The sequence below is a fragment of the Oculina patagonica genome, chromosome 2 (assembly GCF_052425735.1).
Source record: "Oculina patagonica isolate OP01 chromosome 2, crgOcupat, whole genome shotgun sequence".
In the NCBI taxonomy this organism is placed as follows: Eukaryota; Metazoa; Cnidaria; class Anthozoa; order Scleractinia; family Oculinidae; genus Oculina; species Oculina patagonica.
Genome location: NC_135759.1, coordinates 40,318,402 through 40,339,574, shown reverse-complemented (window position 1 = coordinate 40,339,574; position 21,173 = coordinate 40,318,402). Strand labels below are relative to the sequence as shown.

Sequence of the window (21,173 nt, the reverse complement as noted above, 5' to 3'; positions counted from 1 at the left end):
CCGAGTGCTTTCATCTGTTTTCGAGTGTTTGGAAATCGTGATGAAACACGATGCACGAGTTTTTGAAATGACTTCTCTAAAGAAACAATACAAAATTATGCAGTGTCGTATTTTTTCCCATTTTTCTTTAAAATGCCTTGTATGTGTGATTTGTTGTATTCAGTCGGCATTCATTGTATTTGTGAGCTTTTGTTTTTAATTATCCAATAGTTTCGCGTTGCACCAAATTTGTATTCTAAAAGCGTTGTGAACTTGAAGGGATTTACATATTGTTTTTGCCATGGCCGAAGGAAGGTTTCGCTCCCCGAAAACAATCGAGGAAGAAGAACTTTGCGTAGAGAGAGCAGTACCGAAGTCTACCAGATATAAAAATAAGTGGGCAATAGGGATTTTGGAGGATTGGCAACGAGTGCGAAGTGTCAATGTTCCAATACTCGAGGTTGGTGGAGTTTTTAAAGAGTATGAATTGCACAAAGTTCAGCCGCTTACAGTAAGTGCGACAATTAGTGTCGATTCCAGCAGTGAGTCCGTGTCACGGAAGGTAGAAAAAGTTTCTCAGAATGTGGATATGGATACTATGCCAGTCTGTTTTGGCGACTTTAAGAAATGTACTGTAAACTTTAATTTCAAATGACTTAGGCTTGTCAGTTTGTAATTTGAAATGTTTTTCCTGGTCATTGTTTATTAAAAATTAATGATTCATGTAAAGCTGTGTTTGAGTAATATATGAATATGCAGATTAAGAACAATTTTTTCACTAGTGATGAAAACGTGATGAAACACTAGTGATGAAAACGTGATGAAACACTAGTGATTTTCAACTGGTGTTTCATTGAGTTTCCAACTCATCCACCTGACCCGAATGGGGCGCTCTGGTTGGCTTATAACGTCATGAATTATTAATGAGTTTGAGAATTTTAAATAAACGCCGTCCTTGTATAAACGCTGCCCTCAAATAAACGTCGCACTCGAAACACGAAAAATTAAATAAACGCCGCGGCGTTTAATCGAATATTAAAATACGGTATGCATTGGCGCTCAAGATAAGAACACCAGAGTCAATGACTACAGCATCATGGAACGCAGTACAGATTTGAGGGAAAAAACTCAACCATTTGCAAGGGAGGGTTATGTTTGACTTCATGTGAAAGGGGGGTAAAAGTCAATGGAGAAATAAAATAACAGCTGAAAAATTCTACTTATCACGACTTGTTGCCCGCGCTATCCGTTGGCTAGACTGTTTACAGCCATCTATTTTTTCGTGTTTTTTTTTCGTTCGATGAGCGCGCGGTGAGAACGGCGAGAGAACTGGACGCCTGCGCAAAACGGAAGAAGCAAAAATCGAGAGGCTGTGGACAGTCTATCCGCTGGCTGACTTGCCTGTGTTAGTGGACTTTTGGTGAACGTTAAATAAAAGAACTTCTAGGACCGGCATATTGCCTTCAACTGTTTTTTTTTTTGCATCGACGTTAAGTCTAAGTAGATTAATATTTTCGATATACCTTAGCGATGCTGAACATTTCGATATAAGATATCGCGAATTATGAACATGGCATTTGTGACGTGCTACGGGCACCGAGGGAGACTGAGAGTTCTAGTCCTAATTTTTGAGAAGGATTCGCATAAAGGGTGCGTTGATTAAAGGCATAACGTAAATATCGGTGATATTTAAAGAAAGGTCCTGTGCAAATACTGAGTTGCTTCCTGTTTGCAATTGCTCTTGTTCCATGGCGACAGGAAAGCATTCCACTCATTTTCGTGATTTTTTTCGTAGGAAGGAAACTGAGACACAACCACATCCGCTTAATTAAATAAAGAAGCATTGATCGATGCTATCGGGAACTTAGCGATTAAAACTTTTCCTATTTCTGACATCGGTACGGTGTGTGTAGCCGTCGTCCGAAGGATATTCCCACACGTGGCTTTCTGTTGATTATTTGCAAATTTGGGTGGATTCAACAATTAAACCAAATACATCTTGTGAGATATTAGAAGAGAGGGACTTTTTCTTATCGGGAAAGGGATTGTTATTGAAATTTTTGGGGGTTGTCAGTTGAGACAGTTAACCGATGGAACGATTTATACTTTTCGTTCTATTCGTTATGTCCTAAGATTGATCCAAATCAACGGGGAAAAATACTTTCACAAAACTGATGAAGTATCGTATTAAACGTTAATAATAAATTACTTCAGCAGCCGAACTGTTTTTAGTTTTTTTGTTTTGTTTAGTAATTCCTTTTTGGTTTTCAGCTGTATTTCTTTTAACAAGTAAACATGCTAAATATCTTACGCTATTTCATCAGAAATAGGAAGCAAAAAAGTAAATGAGAACTTTTATATTCAACATGTGCAGATATTACAACTAAATATAGAATGTTCCAGCTAGTAAATTAGCTATGCAGATGAAGGTGCTAAAATAACGCTTTTCTTATGACTGCTTTAACGGAAGGCTGACTCTTGTAGAATTCAGTTAGATTTAAAACGGCGGTTAATTTACTTAACAGTGTTTTCAAACTTTAAAATTGATGCATGAATAACTAGGCGGTATACATTACATTACATGACAATACATTACACAATTGCCCCAAAACAACCCGAACAAGTGGAAAACTACAGTGAAAATCGGAACGCAAGCCATTATACAAATACCAATGCAAATAAACCAAAACAAAAACTAATTACAACAATAGATGCACTGAATGACAAGCATCCTGAAGAAGGAATCTTGAGTTTGAAATAGGGAGCAGGTGTGCTGTTCATACGACTGATTCCGCCGTTGCAGTAATCTGAAGAACAGCAGTCCACATTGCACCTGACACCAGCCTCTCTGCAGACTGGGATGTCAGAAGCCGAGCAGGTTTTCGCGCATCCTTTTACATAAGCATCAACTGACTCAACTGAGCTGTGAGCGCTGGCTTTGATGCACTCCTGCGAAGTTTGGCATTGGACTTTGATTTGCTTGTCATCGCAGTCTTTCCAAGAGTGCGTACTCAGGCATTGGTAACATTCATGAGAAATAGCTGTATTGGAAAAAAAAAACATGGAAAATGATAAAACTGCTTGTTGTTAACACAGACATTTTGCATCGCATTACAACCCTAAGAAACTTTTTCTCGTTCCCAGTGTCTCGATAACTCTCTTTTCCGTTCGTGGCTTTTTTCAACTGTTTGGGAACTGGAAGAACTAAATAAAGATCCCGAGAGTGCATGCTTGCCACTTGAACTAAATTTGTATATCATAATCAGGAGTTCTGTTAAGCCAAATAAACAACTAAAAATGCTGATAAATATTTGCAGCTGAAAATGATATATGATGGCAGCTGAAACGTGGTGTTATCATTAGGGTGGTTAAGGGAAGGGGAGGGATATAGATCACGTTTCAAGGAAAATAAAACGACCCTTTCACAATTCACGAAAACTAATAATATTGGCATTTTACGCTTTACGGAATAAAGAGAACGTTTTGGAAAATCCCGATTCAGGGCCATAGTAGAAGTCACGATTCACGACGGAAAAAATAGCCATTTCACATCTCAAGGGAAGAAAAGGGGCGATCAACGTGATCAAGGGTCACGAAAAAACCCTTTACCACCCTCTTACCATGTTATCATGTTTTGAAAGAAAATCTTTGTGTCGTTTCTTATTTAGAATTTAGCAAATTTAAAGACTGTTATACGTTAAAGAATTCAACAATAATAAATGTAAAACTGGGTATTTTTCAGGACTGACGTGAATGAGGAAATGTGTTTTTCCAATCATGTAATTTTGTAATTATAATTATATTTATATTCTTTGTAATTTTAATTATATTTATATTGTAATTATAATAAAACTTATATTCTTAATTAATCTAAATTTTTAAATTTTTAATCTGTATTTGTAATTTTATTATATTGAGCTGAAAAACCCTTTTTAGAGAGCGTCAATAAAGTATATGTATGTATGTATGTATGTATGTATGTATGTATGTATGTATGTATGTATGTATGTATGTATGTATGTATGTATGTATGTATGTATGTATGTATGTATGTATGTATGTATGTATGTATGTATGTATGTATGTATGTATGTATGTATGTATGTATGTATGTATGTATGTATGTATGTATGTATGTATGTAATTTTACGTGCATGAACGAACTGAAGTGCGGTAACATAAAATAGAGACAATGGCTTACGTCTGCAGTTAACACTGCTAAACACACGTTCAACTTTTTTCGCAAATAGAAGCCGTCAATACATTTTCTAAATTTTATTTTGCGGAGCAAAATGTTAGCTAAATTTGCACCCGTAGAAGCTTGCACTTGGTTTAAGCTTGGTAGAAGCTTAAGCGACATACGGATAGTAATTTAAGGACTTCGGAGACATAAGAAGAACGAATAGTTTTAGTTTAGTGTTGGTTCTCATGCTTATGTCCCGGCGATTGTTTGTGCATGCGCTTATTTTGCTATTGTATCACTTCACTATGCTTAGTGAAAGCCAAGCTTAACGTCGGCACGTACGCAAGTATGCGTCGATTGAAATCGGGAATTAGAGATTTCTCACTGCCTTTGGAATAAAGCTAACACAAAGATCACACTTACCCACTGGCAAGAAAATTAGAAATGTAAAAATCACCAAACTCTGTAAATTCGACATGTTTCTTCACTTTTTCCGCTTCCTAGGGAGCTGAAGGGAGAACTCAACTGAACCTTAATGAAGCACGCCTCAAGTATGGGAAAATGATGTCAAAAGTAACCTTTTACCAGAGTAGTTTAATAATACCTGTCAAAATAAGTCTGATTGGTCGACGTAAACCTTCAATCACAGAGCCTACATGACCTGTCAAGCCGGTTTTGCCTAGGTTGTTCCGTCTTGCATAAATTACTATACGTCAAGTTATTTTCCAAGTTTCGAGTTCCCTATTTTGGTTAAGTAGAATGTTTGTCTATTGATAATAATAAGTGCGTGTCATTAAATTTCAATGTTTGTATTTTTAATAAAGATGTATAACTGATAGTTGTTGATAGGTCCAAAAAAACTAGTATCTAGTATCGTTAACTTATTATGCATGAACTGAACCGATTTTAACTCTGATAAAGGTAACACAGAGTTACCGAAATTCAGTTTCATACGTTTTTAACATCTTTTAAACCGTTTCTTTAAGATCAGATACAAACAGTATCTAGTATATTAGAACAAAAGTTTCACTACTGCACTTTCTTGTAACTCAACTCCTCACGGTACCTGAGTGAAAAGGAAGTAAAGTGATTAACGTCTTTACTCTGAAGAAATGACGGGAAAACCTTTAAACCGGTACAAATTTATTGCCAAAAATCTGTACTAATCGACACCTGTAATAAGATCCTATCACCAAACGTGCTTGATGCCGAAAAATATGAAGAAATAATGTTTAATAAATAAGCAGCAGTGTTTTATCAAGTTTAAAACACGAGGCGCAGCCGAGTGTTTTAGACTTGATAAAACACGAACTGCGAATTTATTAAACGGCTTAAAAATCTTCTGATGTAGATCAACTCATTCTTGCACTAATATTTAGATTTGGGGTTACTTGACCTAGAAAATTGGACGTAAAGTTTAGCCGTGTCTTTATCAGATATAAAGACACTCATTAAACACTAATTTCTTTTGTATTTTCTTTATGAATTATTAATGAGTTTTTTAAGCTTTATTAAAGGACTCTAGTCAGTCACGCATTCGTTTTTCATTACATTAGGGAGTTTCGGTACTATCCATGGTTCTATATTTAATAATAATAATAATATTTATTATTTATATTGCACAAGGAGCGTGTCAGTTTAGACGATAGAGATCGCCGTGAATCTGTTAAAGGTAATCAAACAAACTTCCAGTAACACAACTTACAGCAATGCAATAAGATTTCGCTTCTCCATTCAATTTTCATAATTTCGATAGCATCGAAAATGAAAGGAGGCTGACTTGGGCCGAGATATTGCTGGAGAATTATCGATATCATGGAAAAGAATGACCTCTCACTGACCATCAGAAAAGTTAATAACGTGCCGTGCTTCAAAATAGAAAGCTATAAAAACTAAACCAATCGCTATTTGTCGATTTCTTCACACAATGGCATTTTTTCACTTGGAGAAGGGTGAAGTGGAATGGAGTACAATTGACTATTGTAGCGTAATTCAGGTAATTGTGCTTTGCGTCAATATCTAAATCATTGCCAACACATAATCTTACATTGTGGCCGGATTAGTAAAAATCGGATACCTCTCCGGTTTGAAATTATAAGAAGTAAAATCGATAGCCTGAACAAGAAGGAAAACTCTAAAACCATACTCTACCCACCCTCCTCGGGCTCACTACACATGGATTTTAATTGATTGCATATCAGAAAGTCAGTAAATAGTACTAACCGCAACAGAGCGTCATTCCAAGTAGAAACCTTTTCAAGTACCTTATTACATGAAATTTTCGCGACACGTTAATTTCGCGAATTTCGCGATTCCAAAAAAATCGCGAAATTAAAGTGACGCGAACAATAAGTGTCGCGAACATAACACGACGCGAAAATTAAGTGACCCACATTATGTCAATAATTAAGGAAAAATACGTTAAGTGCCACTGAAGGAAGGAATTATCAACCTAAAATAAAATGGATGTTGTCGTCAATGGACTCAAGAACTGTTGCTACTGCCGAGATTTACCCCCCCCCCCCCCCACTTTGCATTATTGTTAATTTTGACGTTATTTTTTCATTAGTGAAGTCGTTTTTATTTAATTCAAGGGCATGTAAAATAATATTGCCAAGGAAATGTAAATTGTGTCTTACTCAAAAACGCGAAATTAAAGTGATTCAAAATACAAAATTTTCGCAAAATCGCGAAATTCAAGTGTCGCGAAATATGCGACTCACAAAATCGCGAAATTAACGTGTCGCGAAAATTTCATGTAATAAGGTAGCTAATAGACCCAAATATGTTAAGTGCTACCGACTGGAATTTTCGAGAAAAAAATTTCAAAACTCCGATTTCGCATTTCTTCATATTCAGTCAAAAGAAACCCTTTGGTGAACTATTTACAAAAATGACATTTAAAATTTTCAAAGGGTTTTTATATTTGAGAAAATCGGCAAAAGGTTAAAAGGCCGTTTTCGCGTCCCCGCCGCCATAAAATTTTGTCGAATTTTTGTGGGTATTCAAAACACTCGTACGGAAAGAAGGTTGAACGTATGAAATTTATCTTTGACAGGTATGCGGGGCATCCAATATACTACACAGAAACCTAAAAATATTGCAAAACGATGAACCAAGGCAACGCATGAATTATCTGTTTTCGGTTTGCTCAGTCAGCTTGGAATGGCTCTAAACCATGCGCAAATGTCCTCTGTTTCGCTTAAAGCCACTTCAAGAGAATTTTTTTTATATATATAATGGCATATACAATACGAAAAACAGTCAACATATTCCACTTGCGCGTGTGAGATTTCAAATCTGCATTGAAATCATTCGGTGCCACAACGTAACCTAGCGAACAAGAGAGCATCGAGCTCAAGAGACAAAACGCTCGATCAAATTAATACAAGAAGCATAACCTTTACTACACAGAATGTTTCTCTATAAAATAAAAATTTAGCTTTCTCGAAGTAAAGCTCTGAAAAAGCCGGACAAAGATAAATGTCATCCGTGATATGATACAAATCAATACATCTTGCAACCAGACGTCTGTCTTGCAACAGTATTTCATGAAATTAATTAGCGCTATAGCCGAACCCGGCATCACAATGCAAGTAATCAACATTATCACGGAATATTTCAGATCCTGTCCTTCCAGAGCGACCATTTTGAGAGCTTATAGAATATCTTGCAAATAGAAAAGAGCCAAAACAAGCCGTGTAGCGAAACATGAGCTAGAGGTGACAAACAGGAAACTGTGTATACGCCGGGATACCTGTGACCTCTAGACTGTCCAGATTTGCTCCAGTGATTTGGTTTATATCGTTAGGAGCTCAGTTCAATAGGACGAAGAATACTTTTCCATTGGTTTTTTAAGATCGCTTTCATCGTTCCGTGCCGGATTTTCTCCAAACATTAGCTGCTTAGCGAAGGTTTTTCCAGGCATCTCGGACCCGTTCAGGGTTGCCGCGCGCTTCGATGTCATCGATGGCAAAAACCCGAAGCAAAATGATGGCTTTCGTACTCACCATCACAGAGCCGGCAAAGTCAATTCCGAGCGTGTATTTTTGGGAGTTGACTGCTCCAAAATTTTCACAGAAAACCCGAGAAAACGCAGAGGAAACGTATTCTATTCACTTTTGTTTTAGCGGGATTTACCAGCCGTTGCATAAATTAGAGTTCCGCGAAATATTTAAGATAATCACGTGACCGGCCGATGCCAGGGTCTTTTCCCGCACGTTCCAAATCACCAAGGGAAAAGCCCTGGGAACGAGGTTGGACAGAAAATTGATCCAAAATTTATCAATGCATGCCTCCTGCGTATCGCAACCCAGCAACCAGTCCAAGGTTGGTCTGAGATAGGGTGAAAAATAATATATTTTTTGTCTTTTAACAAGCAAGCAAAGTTAGTAACACAGTAAAAGTCACAGAAAAAGTAAGAAACAGCCATGCCTTTTTTTATTTTGACAACACGTATCGTATTTCTAGTAAAAGCTATTATCAGTCAAACTATACAGATCTACACTTAATAACGCCTTTAAATTTGCATCGGATTCCTTAAAAAAATCTAAAGCGGCGCTTAGCTCAACCTACAGTCTTAACAATGCTCCTCCTAATTGCCTTGTAAACAACATTACATGCATGGAAGTCTACAATCACTCAAAATCAATCTAATAACCGAACAAGTAGACGACGCCAGTGGCAACCATCAGGAGAAGACCGCTGACCATACGACCGGGTGCGCCATTGCAGTAATCTGAGGAACAGCAGTCCACTTCGCACTTGTACCCAGCCTTCGTGCAGATTTCAATGTCGGATGCTGAGCAGGTTGCCGCACAGCCTTTTGCATAACCAGTATCAGTTGAGCTTTGTCCCCTGGCCATGGCTTTGACGCATTGATTCGAAGCTATGCATTGGACCTTTATCCTGTTATCATCACAGTCTTTCCAAGAGAGCGAACTCAGGCATTGGTAACATTCACGGGAAGTCACTGCATTTATAAAAAAAAAAGCAACAGGATTTAATTATGAATATGTGGCTGCCAATTGTTAACGCAAAGCTTTCACATCGCATCGCATCGCAGCGATAAGAAACACTTTCTCGTTCCCAGGGTCTCATTCTTCTCTCCCAACTGTATCTCCCAGGGGCGTGATATTTATTAGTTAGTGCCCGGACGCACTGGACTGACAAAATGTGTTTGGCTCTACCAAAAGTCTCGACAAATTTTGTCTCTACCAAATTTTGAATTTGGCAATCGTGGACGCACTTGAAAACACCAAATTTTTTGATAACCACAAAGTGTCAATCATGTTAAAACTGTACACCTTCGATAACTTTCCGTTCGATGAAAAGAGTCTTACGTTCCGGCCGATAAGAGCCGTATTTATCGCTTTTAGTACAATTCAATAGTCTTGGCTCGCCGCGCTTTCGTTTTGATCAGCAACTGTACTTGTACTCGGGCGGTTTAAAAATTGTGCCAAGCCAGGAGTACTGCGAGCGTATGTATATTGTAACGCAACGATCGTAACGCAACGTACTTGAGATTAAATTTAACCAAAGCGTTCAAGCAATTCTTGCTGTGAGATCTGTCAGCGACTTCTATTTTATCTTTAGTCCGGATCAAAGTTCGGTCATTTCAAATGACCGAACTTCTCATATCTAAGGCTTGCGTCTTGTCATGTGCTGCACGTATGAACATCACGAGAAATTCAAGTCCCGGCTTGCGCAATTTCACCGAAACCGAAACCGGAAGAAGTTCCGGGTGCCGTGTGAATCGGAGGAACGAAATTTTCGAGCTCTAACTCCACCAAAAAAAATAACTGACGCTATTGAAGAGTTACTCTTCTTAGGTCAGGGATCGGTAGTGAACTGATAGACATTCGCAGTCTCAAAATGAGAGCAACAAATACTAAAACACAACTTGAGCTTTGCGATATGATACCTTTGCTTGTGCGGGAATCACGACAGAGTATAGAACGAAATGTTCTACTGCTATTTTTGCAGTTAGACTTCAAACTGTTTTCAGCTAGTTTAAAACAGATTGAACAAGCTTTATGTCTAATATTGAGTCCAGTCGTAGCCATAGCCACGAGGACCTGCGGGAAAGACATGCAGCCTGCAGTCAACAAGAAAATCTAAAAACTGGCACTAGCTACCTTATTGTTACTTATTTTCGCGGGACTTAATTTTCGCGATTTTCGCGATTTTCAAAAAATCGCGAAATTAAAGACCCGCGAAAATTAATTCTAAACGATCTCTATTGTATTTTTTATGCTAATTACGTATTTTTGGCCAAATCGCGAAAATTAAGTCTCGCGAAATATTCCTGTTCCATTTTCGCGAAATTAAGTACCCGCGAAAATAAGTAACAATAAGGTAATTTTATGTTTGCCCCGTGACGAAACAATTTAGATATAGTTTTACATATAAAGTACTGACACATTTTAAGTTCGTTTAAAGTTTACGAAATCGGTAAAGAACAGTTGTGAAAGCAAAAGACGAACGAAAGCATATTTCCTGTGCATGCAACGAGGTCCAATGCATAGTGATCATGAAGATGCAAGCCTGCCGAGCGAGTGAATCAACTGCATGCGGACTGATTAAACAGTTCTAAATGAATGCGCATTAAGTAATAAAAAGTTGTCACTTACCCACTGGCAAGGAAATGAGGAACATAACAATCATCAAACTCTGAAAATTGAACATGTTTCTTCGCTTTTTCTGCTTTCCTTGGACTTGGTAGCCTTCTTGTTCAGTGTGGTTACGGTAGTTGTGCTGGCTGGTACGAAACGACACGAATAGAGGAGGTGGCGAATCACGCGCTGCAAAGCGCGTGATTCGGGGGACAAGTAAGTTCAAAGTACGGAACTTGATACAGTGTACGGGTTATTGGGCAATTTATTTGCGTTGGCCTTTGGGCTGGCGTCATTTAGATTCGCTACACCGCGCTGATGAGTTCCAATAAGAACGAAACAGCTGTCCGCGGTTGCAATCCTGCTGTGTCGGTTCCAGTCGTGGTGTTGTCTCGCAAAGCCTATTTTTCACGTAGTATGATCAGCCTTGCTTGTAGTTGTTTGTTATACGGGGAGGCTCCGCCCGAAAGGGGTACCTTTTTCAGGCTTCAGGTATATAAAAGGGTAGGGATTTCACGAGTTTAAGTATATGAAAGGGTATGGAAATCTGTCATTTGGCTATTTAAAAGGGCCTTTAATTAAAAGATTTCGAACAGACGCAATTTATGGCTGTATTATTCTAATTTATTAAGCGCTACATAAAAATGACAAGAAAACGTCCTATTTTAAGTCCACGCCATGTCTTTTAGGTATATGAAAGGGGTACCTTTTTTCAGTTAAAGGTATACGAAAGGGGTACAATTTCTCTCAAAAATGGAATAAAAAGGGTAAGGGGTTAGAACTTGGGGCGGAGCCTCCCCGTATAAAGCTTTCTTGAGTACCCCCCCCCCCCCGGGATACTACTTCAATTCGCCATACTTTTCTTTGTTTTGGTTCGAAGCCGATGCCTCACTCGCCTCGCTTTCATGTACTCGACCCAAACTCTTCCGCGCGTTCTGCCATTAATAATAATAAAGATATTTTAGCAGGGAGCCCACGTCACAAAAAGGTGGTTTTCAGTGGGGCCCTGCATAAAATAAATAACAAATATGATAAAAATGGTTATACAGTGAATATTAAAAATAGAAGATGAAAAAGTTAAATTTTAAAAAATGAATATAAGAAATTAAAAAACTTATCAAAATACTTCTAATATGTCTTTTAAAAGTTAAAATGTCAAATGCGCTTTTTGCTTTGTCGGGTAAAATGTTCCATTCGTGAGCAGCTTGATTAATAAAACGGTTCTGGCCCCAGGAGCGACATGACTTGGGCCTACAAATGTCATTTCGTCCACGAGTATTATAACTATGAATGTCTTTAAAGCTATAAAAATTAAAATCCCAGTCAATCAAGCCATTTAATGCCTTAAAAAACAAAATTAATCTATGAAGTCTTCTTCTTTCCATTAAATTATCCCAGCCAAGCTGTTGGAACGCCTCGGTAGCAGATGAATGCCTTGGCATATCGAGCACAATTTTGGCAGCTAAATTTTGCAGAACTTGGACTTTCTTCATAAGAGTCAAATTGGCTTTGTCTCCCCATGTGACATCCGCATAGTCTAACAGAGGTATTATAGTTGATTTAACGAAAAGTTCTCTGATATCTCTTGGTAGAGAACACTTAATTCTTCGAAGTACGCCCAACCTTTGTAATAGTAATACCTTACTACGGAGGTTTTCTATATGATCTGTCCAAGTCAAGTTCTCGTTGATAATCACACCCAGATACTTAAAAGAATTAACTCGATCCAGCCTTCTGTAAACAAAGGGTAAGGGGTTAGAACTTGGGGCGGAGCCTCCCCGTATAAAGGTGTATTATGCTCACTCATGACTCTTTAAACCTTACATCAAGACATGAACCTTTCTTACCATGTTGAAGTACCGGAAACTGAGATGTTATCAGAGGAATGAAAACAGAAAAGACAATTTCACTTTCATTGTTACAAAATGAATTAATTTAAGCATGAGCTCGAAAGCAAAACGTATTGTCTTATAATTAACTTATTTGTTCAGATCGAAACTGACCAATGACGAAACAGGCCTTTTTCATGAGAAGTCCATTCACCCTTAAAAAGCCAGTTTTAATGAAGGGCATTGTACTGTAGTGGCCTAATATCTTTTCGATTATATCTGAAAACCTTTTAGACAATCGTCCGCAATTACTTGTTTTTTATGTATCTAAGTTGAAGATAAGTATATTTTGGTAACAGTAACTGCTGTTACTTTCGTCCTTTACAAACTAAATCAATAATATGGCATCCACAACCAAAATATTTCAGAAATTTTTCGTTTGTTTTTTAATGTCCGATTCCCTCTATAGCGCGTGCCTGCACGCAATCATGGTAGTTGTATTCATCAACCATGCGCGAGGTCGCGCGAGAATTAGCAACGATGAATACAACTACCGTGATTCCCTGCAGGCGCGCGCCATAGAGGGAATCGACCATTCATTACATTGTTTTTCATGTTACTGTAAAAAAGTGGAGGGCTGAAGCCTCCCCTAGCCCCTCCCTCTCCGCGGTCCCTGCGCTCAGGCGCATATTATAGCTAAATAGCCTAATGGGTCAGGCAGGTTTGGGTTAATTAGTCTTGCATTAAAAAGCCGAAAGATGATGGAATATCAGGATCACAGTAGTCCCTTTTGACAGATCTTTCATGATGTTCACATACATGTTTATAAATATACAAGACTAAACAAACAGAGCGTAGCAACTTACTAACTTCAAGACCGTAACAGAGGCAACATATATAGATAACTGAAATGCTGGTAAATTTTAACTTTCAGTTGAAGTTTTACTTCATAAAAGTTATTTGTAAAAAGTAAGTTAAAACGACACTCGAAATGGATAAGTTAAAAATGCTAGAAACCAGGCTGAAATTTCAACTATTTCCTCTGAAGCTTCAGGATCAACGATGCGTTGATGATCAATATTATAGCGGAGCTCCACAGCGGCCCGAAGGGCCGCAGAGCGGAGCCCCATACCCATAGAAAATTCACAGAAATAGGAAAACCATGAACTTGAGTTTTCATGGTCATCATGGCTAGCGGCATGGCTCGCGGGCGCGTACGGCGTACGTACGGTGTTGCGCACTTCAGAAATAGATTAACACTCATCTATTTGTTTTTTTTTTTTGTTTTTTTTTTTATTATTATTAATGCTTACAACAATGCTTACAACAATACAATACACACAAGGAAGAAAAAAAAATTACAATGTAATAAAGTAAAGAAACAAAACGAAACGATGTATTACAAATCTCTACACTAATTAACCATAGGAAAATAATAAGCACAAGAACGATAAAGGGGCAGGAAAAAGAGGACGAAATCAATATGGTGGCAGAAATTAAAAATGCAGGGCTGTTGGTGGCTATTTGTTAATGGGCATCCAAGTTATGGTCAATTGACAGCTGTCAATACAAGGTTTTCGCTGACCAGTATCACGTGATCATATCGCGGGCTCAGGTGTATAACTCATCGAGGTAACGCGTTTTTATAAAGTTGACCGCTGACCGAAAAATGGTTTTTCTATTGGATTGCGGGCTCATTAACCATTTTTTATGCCTACTGTCAGTGAATTCAGATATTTTAATAAAGGGCAAAGTAAATAACCGGGGAGCTCCGCTTTTAGGCTTGGCTAAATCTATTTAATACAACAATGCGTGCCGCCTGACACACTCATGTACGGCAATGTCGCCTCAAAAGAATAAGGTTTTTTGTTCTTCCAGTTTTACCTCAATTTGGTCTAAAATAGGCTTTGATTTGTAGCGAGACTGTAGAAAAAATTCTTTTGATTTTGACAGGAAAGAATTTTTGAAATAAAAATGGAAATGACCGACAGAAAAGATTTTATGCATGACTGCTCATGTATAGAGTAAAAACCCGCGAGTATTAAAGAACCTATTAATTTTCAGGTTAGCCTAAACAGGTTCTTATACATAAAGGGCTATTAACAATTTCAATATTGTTTAAGAGATTTTAGTGGTATTCGGCCTATTTCTTGTATAAAATTTGCATACCACATAAGTGCTTATGTAAAAATGAAGCACTAATAATTTAGAATATGACATGATATACATGTACAGTTATGCTTTGTCCAAACTTATTTCCCAAAAATAAACATTTTTAATCAATTTTAGAAAATAAGAACCTGTTTACAAATTTGAGGCTAAGTTTAGCCTAACAGGTTCTTAAATGTTAGAGTTCTTGCTCGCGGGTTTTACTGTACTGCAACACAGAAACAAGAGTCTGATTGGTCTGAGATGGGGTGACAAATCATATATAATGGTCCTATAACAAGCAAGCAAGGTTAGTTAGACAGTATAAGTAAGAATCAACAAAACAGTTTTTATTTTTACATTACGTATCGTATGTTCCAGTCTTAGCTTTCATTAATCAAGCTATACACATTCACGAGCTTAAAAAACATTTTTTTAAATGCTCTTACAAAGGGCTGACGCCCTTTAAATCTAAAACGGGCATTTACAGTCTTTACAAACTCCAAATTAATAATTTACTAAGCGCTTGTACAGAACATTCAGTGTTCCACCAAATTGCCTATTAAACCACATTACATGTATGAAAGACTACAGTTACTCAAAATCAATCTAATAACCCAAGAAGTAGATGACGCCAGTGGCAACCACCAAGAGAAGACCGCTGACCATACGGCCGGGTGCCCCATTGCAGTAATCTGAGGAACAGCAGTCCACATTGCACTTGACACCAGGCTCCCTGCAGACTGGAATGTCGGATGCTGAGCAGGTTGCCGCGCAGCCTTTTCCATAAGCAGCTTCAGTTGAGCTTTCACCGCTGACTTTGATGCACTGATTTGAAGTTAGGCATCGGACTTTTACCCTGTTAGCATTACAGTCTTGCCAAGAGAGCGAACTCAGACATTGGTAACATTCACGGGAAGTCACTGCATTTAAAAAAAAGCAACAGGAAAAATTACAAATTTGTGTTGCCAGTTTGTTAACACAACAGTTTTGCATCGCATCACAGCGAATACAAACACTTCCTCATTCCAAGGGTCTCATTTTTTCCTCTGAATTGAGTGGAGATCCTGATTAAAGGTATGCTATAAAACAGGTTGAAATAAAAGCGCAGGGACAAAATTAGCATTATTTTTCTAAAAAACAGGAGAACAACAGGATAGAATCACGGGTGCGATTCTCTTAAGCAACAGGAAAAAATTCCTGCACGCATGAACTTCACGAGAGTCCTGCACGCGCAATGTTACCGAAACCGGAAAAAATTCTTGGCCTCGTTATATGTGACTTGTAAAACGGCAGCTAAATTCACGAGCTCTAACGCCCGGGGGGGCTACTCAAAAAAGTTTTATACGGGGAGGCTCCGCCCCAAGTTCTAACCCCTTACCCTTTTATATACCATTTTTCACAGAAATTGTACCCCTTTCATATACCTTTAACTGAAAAAGGTACCCCTTTTATATACCTAAGAGACATGGCGTGGACTTGAAATAGGACGTTTTCTTGTCATTTTTATGTAGCGCTTAATAAATTAAAATAATACAACCATAAATTGCGTCCGTTCGAAATATTTTAATTAAAGGCCCTTTTAAATAGCCGAATGACATATTTCCATACCCTTTCGTATACTTAACCTCGTGAGATCCCTACCCTTTTTTATACCATGCCATAGAAAATACAGCCAATCAGAATACAGGAAAGCCGTTGTATATTCGACGGTATTCAACCCAACCTTCCCATCGTGCGCTGCGATTGTATTCTCGAAGAAATTTAGTAAGCGTATTTTCCATGGCATGGTATAAAATAGTTACACAACACTTTCTCGTGGTATACTATGGAACATCCCGCTTGTCATTTGTATTTTCTTGGTATACACACTCGCCTAAAGGCTCGTGTGTATACCGAGAAAATACAAGTGACTTGTGGGATATTCCATAGTATACCACTCGAAAGCGTTGCATAACTAGTATATATACCTGAAGCCTGAATAAGGTACCCCTTTCGGTCGGAGCCTCCCCGTATAGGCCATTATAGGGAGAACCCCCCCCCCCCCCCGGGCTCCTTTGAGAGGTCCATAATTGTAGGGATTCGAACACGCCCACCAAATCTATTCTGCAGCGCAATCTCGGAATAGGTGATATCACAGACATAATATGGGCAAGTCCTGAGTTGTTCAAAGGATAGATAACGCTATTTAACTGATAGAATCACTATCCAGTGGATAGCGTAGTTTGTTTTGCCAACATTTATCCGTCGGATAGTGATTTAACTGGTGGATAGCGTTATTCACCTTTGAACAACTGGGCCCAGTAGTAAAGCAGTTCTCGTAAGCTTGTAATTCGAGTCACTACTTGTCTTCTAGTGTAGCAGTTGTTATTGTGCCCGAGGGGGAGGGGGGACTCGAAAAAGTTTTATACGGGGAGGCTCCGCCCCGAGGTCCAACCCCTTACCCTTTTATATACCATTTTGACAGAAAAGGCACCCCTTTCGTATACCTTTTATTGAAAAAAGTACCCCTTTAATATACCTACACGACACGACATATACTTAAAACAGGACGTTTTCTTGACATTTTTTATGTAGCGCTTTATAATAAATAAAGGACGATACAGCCATAAGTTGCGTCTGTTCGAAATATTTACTTTAAAGGTTATTAAATATCTTAATGCCCGAATTTCCTACCCTTTCATATACCTCAACTTGTGAAATCCCTACCCTTTTATATACCTGAAGCCTCAAAAAGGTACCCCTTTCGGGCGGAGCCTCCCTGTATAGGCCATTATAGGGAGTACCCCCCCCGGGCTCTAACGCTACACATTTGGAAAACATTTAGAGTTAGTCTTGTTAGGGATCGGATACGGAACTCAAGTAGCAGTCTTAAATAACAGGAGCAAAATAATGATAACAGTCGAACTTGAACTTTAATGTTCCTCTGACATCCTTTACTTACTTGTGCAATTGGACTTCAAACTGTTTTCGGCTCGGCCTAATGTTAACCTGTCATGATTTTAAATTGTATTACTGACGATCTGCACGTACGAACTTCACGAGAAATTCAAGTACTGCACGCACAACGTCACCGAAACCGGGAAATTCCATGGCCTCGTAAAATGTGACTCGTAAAACAAGAACTAAATTCACAAGCTCTTACGCTACTGGAAAAAAATAACTGACGCCTTTGGAAAAATACTCAGAGTTAGTCTTCTTAGGGAACTAATAGACATTCGGAGATTGAAATACGAGCTGCAGAAAATGAGAACAGCAGAATTTGAATTTTGCGCTGGCATCTTTAATTTACTTTTGCGGGAAATACGACAGAGTAATAAGAATGAAATGTACTACAACTATTTGTGCAGTTGGACTTCAAACTGTTTTTGGCTGGTTTAAATCAAAGTGAACAGAGTTTATTTACGGCCTAGTTTTGTAGGAAAATGCTTTCACCTAAACAAACTAATTTTTCGCAATGTTTCGTACTGTTTCCTCAACCTGGCTTAAAATTGAAGGCATTTGACGTCGGCCTAATGGCACCCTGTGATGACTTTGAACTGTAATGTTAATCTGCACGTATGAACCTCACCGAAACCGGAAAAAATTCATGGTTTCGCAAAATGCGACTCAGAAAACGAGAACTAAATTCACGAGCTCTTACGCTACTGAAAAAATAACTGACACTTTTGAAAAAATATTTAGAGTTAGTCTAATAGACATTCGCAGAGTCAAATAACAGCAGCAAATGATAACAGCAGAACTTGAACTTTTGCGCACTGGCATTTTTTAATTTCAGTTACTTGTGCGGGAATCACTACAGACTACGCCGAATCAAATTTTTAACTGCTATTTGTACAATTAAATTAGACTTCAAACTGTTTTCGGCTCTTTTAAAACAAAGTGATAATATTAAGATTTGTTTCTGGTCTAGTTTTGTAGTAGATTGCGTAAATGTTTTAAAATGTTTCCTGCGAACTGTTCCTGTTTCCTCGACCTGGCTTAATATTTGATGTCGATCTAATGAAAACCTCTGTTGATTTTAAACTGTAATGTCAAAAGTTAATCTAATATTGATTTCGTTTCATGGCATAGCACGAGGACAGGAAAGGCATGCAGCCTGCAGTCAACAAGAAAATCTAAATACTGACACTAATTTCAAGTTTGTTCTGCGAGAAAACAATATAGATAGTTATATATATATATAAAGCGCTGGCACATGTTAAGTTTGTTTAAAGTTTAGGAAATCAGGGCAAAGAACACATGTGAAAGCAAAAGAAGAATGAAAGCATATTCACTGTGCAAACCACGAGGTCGAAGCACAGTGATGATGCAAGACCACTGAGCGAGTGAAATCTGCATGCAGGAATTAAACATTTCTCAAAGAAATGCGAATTGAAGTAATAATATGTTGTCACTTACCCATTGGCAAGAAAATTAGGAACATAACAATCACTAAACTCTGAAAATTGAACATGTTTCTTCGCTTTTTCCGGTTTCTTTGGAGTCGGTAGCGTCTCTGGTACAGTGTAGGTACGGTTGTGCTGGCTTGGACGAAACGACGCGAGTAGAAGATGTCAACTGGACGTTATACTAGCTAAGATATGACACACCTTAAAATATGTAGAGTAACTTGTGAAGTAGTTTAACAATACTTGCCAGAAAAACTATAAAAATGATTGGTCAACGTAAAGGCATGTGATGCACGCGACCAATCTCTGATCTGCTCTGCTCTCACGGGGTAGACTTGCCCTCTGGCTGAAGTTTGTTCCGTCTTGCATACATCATTAGCTCATAATGGGAATGACATCACACCAAATAAATCCAAAACCATACTCATCAAAATGTCTAACATAACTTACATACATACTTGCATAAACTTTATCAGTTCTCTCGAATTTTAGAGTAACTTGTCGCAGTGAAAAGGAAACACTGCAATTTCATGCCGGAGATCAAGGTACAATACATGCTTACGGTCGTAAGAATGCAGTTTAAAAATAGCATAATGAATCATTTGATTTCCGCATTCGATTCCGAAGGTTTGATCCGCCGCCAGTGATAGAAAATAATCACGCAGTAACTCCTCTTTTCCTCAAAGTGAAACACACTTAGGGTTCTTTAAGCGTGTGTTCCCAGCTGTGTTCTCTGGTCCCATAATAAAAAAAATAATGCCTCTCTCTTCCATGAAAATAAACCCCTTTACATTGCTGCGCGCTGTTTCGTAAGTACCAGTTGACAAAGTTTTTGATCGATTTTTTACACCTTTTTGACGGCTTTCTGATAACTTCTGTTTTAGTTGGTTAATCATAATCAAAGGGCACTTAGAGCCAGCTCATTCTTCTGCCTTTTTTCGGGGGAGGGGGAGGGGGGTAGGGTTTGGGAGTGGTGGTGGGTAATGAAAATGTACTGGTACAGTCCACTTAAGTCAAGTACAGTCCCCTGTAAAGTCAAAATCAGATACGCATGTGAAAAGAAATAAAATCACAATTTCACATCTTCTAAATAAATAATAGCCTATATAAGATTTAACTGGCATTTTGCATGAGGGGACGCAAGTGGCGTCAACTGTAAGTTCCTGATTTCTTAAGAGGATTAGTTCGCGGTTACCGAAAGTGTTATAATCTGTCAGCAGCATTTGAGTTATCTTCTCATCAGTTGTGTTATATTACATGGATCAATTTCCATTCTGGCGGCAGAATAAATTATAATGTTCGCGGCGAATTCTGCTTTGGCGGCAATTGGGGAAAGACAGAAGAAGCTCATCTAGCAAGAATGATTTCTAGATACTTTGATGTCGCGTAAACGTTTCGACCTTTTAAGATTTAAGTTGTTTTCGCCTTATGCAAGATGATCATTTCTATGTTCTGTCGATCGATCATTCATGTGGATTTACAAAGTGAAAATTACGGTGAGTTTGCAGCAGCGAGTTGCGGTGACGCTGGCGCCTTCCCCCGGGGGGGGTACTCCCTATAATGGCCTATACGGGGAGGCTCCGCCCGAAAGGGGTACCTTTTTCAGGCTTCAGGTATGTAAAAGGGTAGGGATTTCCCGAGTTTGAGTATATGAAAGGGTATGGAAATCTGTCATTTGGCTATTTAAAAGTGTCTTTTATTAAAATATTTCGAACAGACGCAATTTATGGCTGTATCATTTTAATTTATTAAGCGCTACATTAAAATGACAAGAAAACGTCCTATTTTAAGTACACGCCATGTCTCTTAGGTATATGAAAGGGGTACCTTTTTTCAGTTAAAGGTATACGAAAGGGGTACAATTTCTGTCAAAAATGGTATATAAAAGGGTAAGGGGTTAGAACTTGGGGCGGAGCCTCCCCGTATAAAACTTTTTTGAGTACCCCCCCCCGGGCGCCTTCCACGCAGAAAGTCGTTCAAAATCCTAAATATCTTACGACATATTGCAAATGGTTCGGTTGCACGTAGT

The 21,173-nt window shown here is 38.3% G+C and overlaps 2 protein-coding genes across 2 annotated transcripts; both read right to left on the bottom strand.

Moving 5' to 3' along the window:
- Window positions 1-8,575: 8,575 nt before the first annotated feature.
- Window positions 8,576-10,956, bottom strand: LOC144641633 (uncharacterized). The gene is made up of 2 exons (XM_078500681.1): window positions 10,795-10,956; window positions 8,576-9,134 (listed from the first exon to the last, which is right to left on the bottom strand). The coding sequence occupies exons 1-2, from the start codon at window positions 10,847-10,849 to the stop codon at window positions 8,815-8,817; spliced, it is 375 nt and encodes a 124-aa protein (XP_078356807.1). The 5' UTR covers window positions 10,850-10,956; the 3' UTR covers window positions 8,576-8,814.
- Window positions 10,957-15,082: 4,126 nt separating this feature from the next.
- On the bottom strand, window positions 15,083-19,495 carry LOC144641635 (uncharacterized). The gene is made up of 2 exons (XM_078500683.1): window positions 19,155-19,495; window positions 15,083-15,676 (listed from the first exon to the last, which is right to left on the bottom strand). Exons 1-2 carry the CDS (start codon window positions 19,207-19,209, stop codon window positions 15,363-15,365), a joined length of 369 nt encoding a protein of 122 aa, XP_078356809.1. The 5' UTR covers window positions 19,210-19,495; the 3' UTR covers window positions 15,083-15,362.
- Window positions 19,496-21,173: the final 1,678 nt, after the last annotated feature.